This window comes from Condylura cristata, unplaced genomic scaffold, assembly GCF_000260355.1.
Source record: "Condylura cristata isolate star-nosed mole 26May11 unplaced genomic scaffold, ConCri1.0 scaffold00020, whole genome shotgun sequence".
Taxonomy (NCBI): domain Eukaryota; kingdom Metazoa; phylum Chordata; class Mammalia; order Eulipotyphla; family Talpidae; genus Condylura; species Condylura cristata.
In genome coordinates, this window is record NW_004567121.1 from 31,369,483 (window position 1) to 31,373,277 (window position 3,795).

At 59.0% G+C, this 3,795-nt stretch overlaps 1 protein-coding gene across 1 annotated transcript in view; it reads left to right on the forward strand.

Annotated features, from left to right (window-relative positions):
• HS1BP3 (HCLS1 binding protein 3) overlaps nucleotides 1-3,795 on the forward strand; it is a 32,793-nt gene that overhangs the window by 6,304 nt on the left and 22,694 nt on the right. Inside the window, exon 3 of the mRNA XM_012727357.1 lies at nucleotides 654-724. Coding sequence (XP_012582811.1) covers nucleotides 654-724 — 71 coding nt within the window. The remainder of the gene's footprint in view (nucleotides 1-653; nucleotides 725-3,795) is intronic.

Sequence of the window (3,795 nt, forward strand, 5' to 3'; positions counted from 1 at the left end):
GCTCTGCACCCGGCCCTGGGCTCTGCACCCGGCCCTGGGCTCTGCACGCGGCCCTGCGCTCTGCACCCGGCCCTGGGCTCTGCACGCGGCCCTGCGTTCTACACCTGGCCCTGGGCTCTGCACCCGGCCCTGCGCTCTGCACCTGGCCCTGGGCTCTGCACCTGGCTCTGGGCTCTATACCCGGCCTTGCGCTCTGCTCCCGGCCCTGCCCTCTGCACGCGGCCTGCGCTCTGCACGTGCCAAGGCCCTCAGCTCTGCACCTGGCCTGTGCTCTGCACAAGGCCCTGCCCTCTGCTCGCATCCCTGGGCTCTGCACGCGGCCCTGCTCTCAGCACTCTGCCCTCAGTTCTGCACGGCCCTCGGCTATGCACCTGGCCTTCAGCTGTTACCTGGTCTTCAGTTGTGCATCGGCCCGTGGCTGTGCACGTGCCCCTTGGCTACATGCCCAACCCTCATCTGCGCACCTGGCCCTCAGTCCACACAGTTCCTGGCTGTGCACAGGCCCCCTTGCCCTGCCTCCTGCCTGTCCCTTGTCCTTCTCCTTGCTTCCCTCATCCTCTGAATTCTAAGTTCCCTCCAGGTTTCCTACGTCCTATTCTGCCAGAGCCCACTTGGACTCTGGCTCCTCTGAACACCCTACACCCACCCCGCAGATGTAAGGGCAAAGCAGCGCCCTGGTGGCAAGGCTGGCACCTTGCTCACCGTCTACCTGTGTGGCTACCGCGTGGGCCTGGGCCGAGCGCTTCCACCCCACACTGAGCGAGGCCCCCCACTCCCTCGCCTTCCTCTGCACACCTTGGGACCGGACAGGAGCATTGCTACCCCGAGCTCTGCCTGCCGCGGCCGAGACTCCCTGCAGAACCTTCCCTCCCTCACCCCTCCCTTCACTCCCTTCACTCGCGCTCGGCTTTTGTCCACAATCATTCGAAACAAGCCGAGACGAACTATGAATGTACACGGTCACTCGATGCACAAGGGAAAGAGATTTATTAATCAGAACCGTTTGCGGTAGAACAGCTTCATGAAAGTTGGGATTAAATGTGGGCTGACGAGGTCAGTCACAATAAGGTGGGTGAGCAAGGCTCCCGGGGAGCAGGCGCAGGGCAGGCCTCATCAGGAGACTCAGGGTTGGCTGGAGCTCGGGGTGAAAGTCCTCCGGAGGAGAGGACCGCAGGATGGGGCTTACTGAGCCCCCCGCTGAGAGCAGCAGCAGGAGGGATTCTGTGCCCTGGGGTGGGGGTGGGGGCTGACAGGGCTCTTCAGTCTCTGTTCTCAGGGGCTTTCTTATTGGGGTCGCTGGTGGCAACAGTTCTGCTGGGTGTCTGCTCTTGGGCATTGACCTTTGACTCTTCTGTGTTCCTGGAGCTCTGATTGTCTGTGGTCAAGGTGGTCTGGCTTAGGCCTGGTTTCCATGGCAACCTCATAGCTTGCCTCATCTGTTCAATCCTCTCAAACCTCCCCGCCAGGCAAGGAATGGGAGCTCAGTGTTTGACCTTAAATGATGTTATGACAGGCATTACCTCGCAGTATGTGGTAACACTAAGCTCCAACACTGCCAACACAGGGCTTCCTGTGGAGATGTTACAGGGCAGGGTGAAGGGCACCCCAGAGCCCCAAACTTGCCCACTTTAAATAGATTCTGCCATCTGCCACATCAAGACTAAGCATGTTCTGGTGCCTCGGACCTTTAAAGGAAGGGAACTTTAACAAAATTAGTGTGCAACAAAGAGAAGGGAAAGAAATCAGCTCCCAAATCAAGCGCCTCAAATTCCCCATCCCCTCATGGGTCAATGCCCAGCCAAACAGGGTGGCCCCAAAGCAGGCACATGAGGCCTGAAAACTTGCCGCAAGTATAAGCACCTCTGGTAGGAGCCACAGGAGAGGGGCAGAAGGGGCCAGGCAAGTCTGTGGCAAAAGTGTTACAGGGCAGGGAGGGGGGAACCACTGAACCCCCAAACCTACCCACTCTAAATAGGTCCTGCCATCTGCCGCATCAAGGCAAAACTTATAAGGCCTTTCATGGAAAGGAGCTTTAATACAGTGAATGTGCAATACAGAAAAGACAGCATAGTTTCCAAACCCCCAAAGTTACTCGCCCCTCGTCCCTCGTGGGTAAAAGTCAACCCAAACGGGACTGGCCCAGAACAAGTCTAAAGTACCTTCTGGCAGGGGCCTGTCGAAAAGGGTGAGAAATGGCCAGACAAGTCTGGGAGGAAAAAAGCAACATCAAAATCAAGGTGCCTTAGTCACCTCCCGGCGGGTCTCTCACCCACGTCTGCTTCAACCAGCCCAGGCCCAAGAGACAAGAGCCGCTTGCTCACAAGTCTCTGCTCCCTGTGCCCCTCAGGTCTCCTGGCTCCATCCTGCTTCCTTCCTCTTCAGTCTCCCTCCAGATTCTTCTCTTCTTCACTCCACCCTCCTTTGGGTGGGGCAGGGAATCTGGAACCTCCCCTTTTCCTGCCCCCCCCCCATTATGATAGGAGCAAATCAAAGTGCAAACCAAGTTAAAGGGTGCCACTGTCAGCCTCTCTCACCCATGCATCTCTCACCCATGGCTCTTCCAGGTGTTTCCTTCCTGGATCCCCAAGTCCCTGCATACAAAGTCGAGGCCGAGAAGCCAGGGCACTGCTTCTTCCCAAGTCCATCTGCTTTGCCAGACCCCCAGGTCTTGTCCCTCCAACTGTCCCCCACAAGGCCGTTTTAGCTTCCCCCTGCTGCTCAGCCTCACCCTTCCTTAGGGGCAGGGGGCTGGAACCTGCCTCTCTACAGGGATCACACTGTGACACTGGGGACAGAGGTAGACCAGAGGCAGGTCCTGCCTGCAGTTGCTGCACACTCCACAGACCCCACACTGACCACCCGCGGCCCAGGGTCCCGCCTCGGGCTAAGCATCTCAGAGGCCCCACAGTGAGGTGGGCGGTGGCACCAGCCCAGGGGAGGGCTCTCTGGGAAGAGGTGTCAAGCTTCCTCTTCTGCGGTAGGAGCGGCATGGCAGGCCTGGCAGCAGGTGCAGAGGCACCGGGAGAGGGGACAGCCGCACCCAGGGACGAAGGTTGCATTGAGAGGGAAGCTCTGAGGTGACAAAGGCTCAAACTGTAGGGTCTTTTGAAGCCCCTTCTCAACTGGCCTTGCCCCTGGCCAGCAGGGGCCTGGACTGCCCAGTCCAGTCTGAGCAAGGCTCCTGCCCCACCCGTGGTACTTTATCACTGCCCTGCCCCCCTCGGGGGACCTCCCCATCCTGTCCCCTAAACTTCCCCTCACCCTGCAGCTCTCAGGGTGTGTTCTTGCCTTGGGGGGAGGAGGGTGCCAGTTCTTTCCCCATTGCCTTGTCTGCGCCCCTAGTGTAAGTTTTATTAGTCTTCCTGACCCCCCCCCTTTTTTTTTTAAAGTGTCAGAGTAATATTTAACTTTTCAGAAACTTGTTGCAAAGGGCCAGTTGCCTCATTTGAATCCCAGCGGGAAGGGCCTAAAGTCCGGCTACCTGCTTTACCACACCCCAACAGGCCGGGATTCTTCGATTTTGCTGGGTTTGGGGCCTCATTTGAACCCCTAACATCTCTCCAGCATCTCTGGCTTGGGTCAGGAGCAGCAGAAGGTGCCCTGTTTCCCCTATACCGACCCCGAAGCGGGGACCCCACCGTTCAGCCTCTGCTGGCAGGTCACTCCCGGCACACCTGGCCGGCTGCGCCCTCCAGGCGCGTCACCACAGGCCTCCAGAAGGCTCTGGAGTCCACGTCCGTCCCACTGACCCGCTGGCCACTAGGGGGCCGGCCAGGGTCGGAGCGGGCGGCCGTG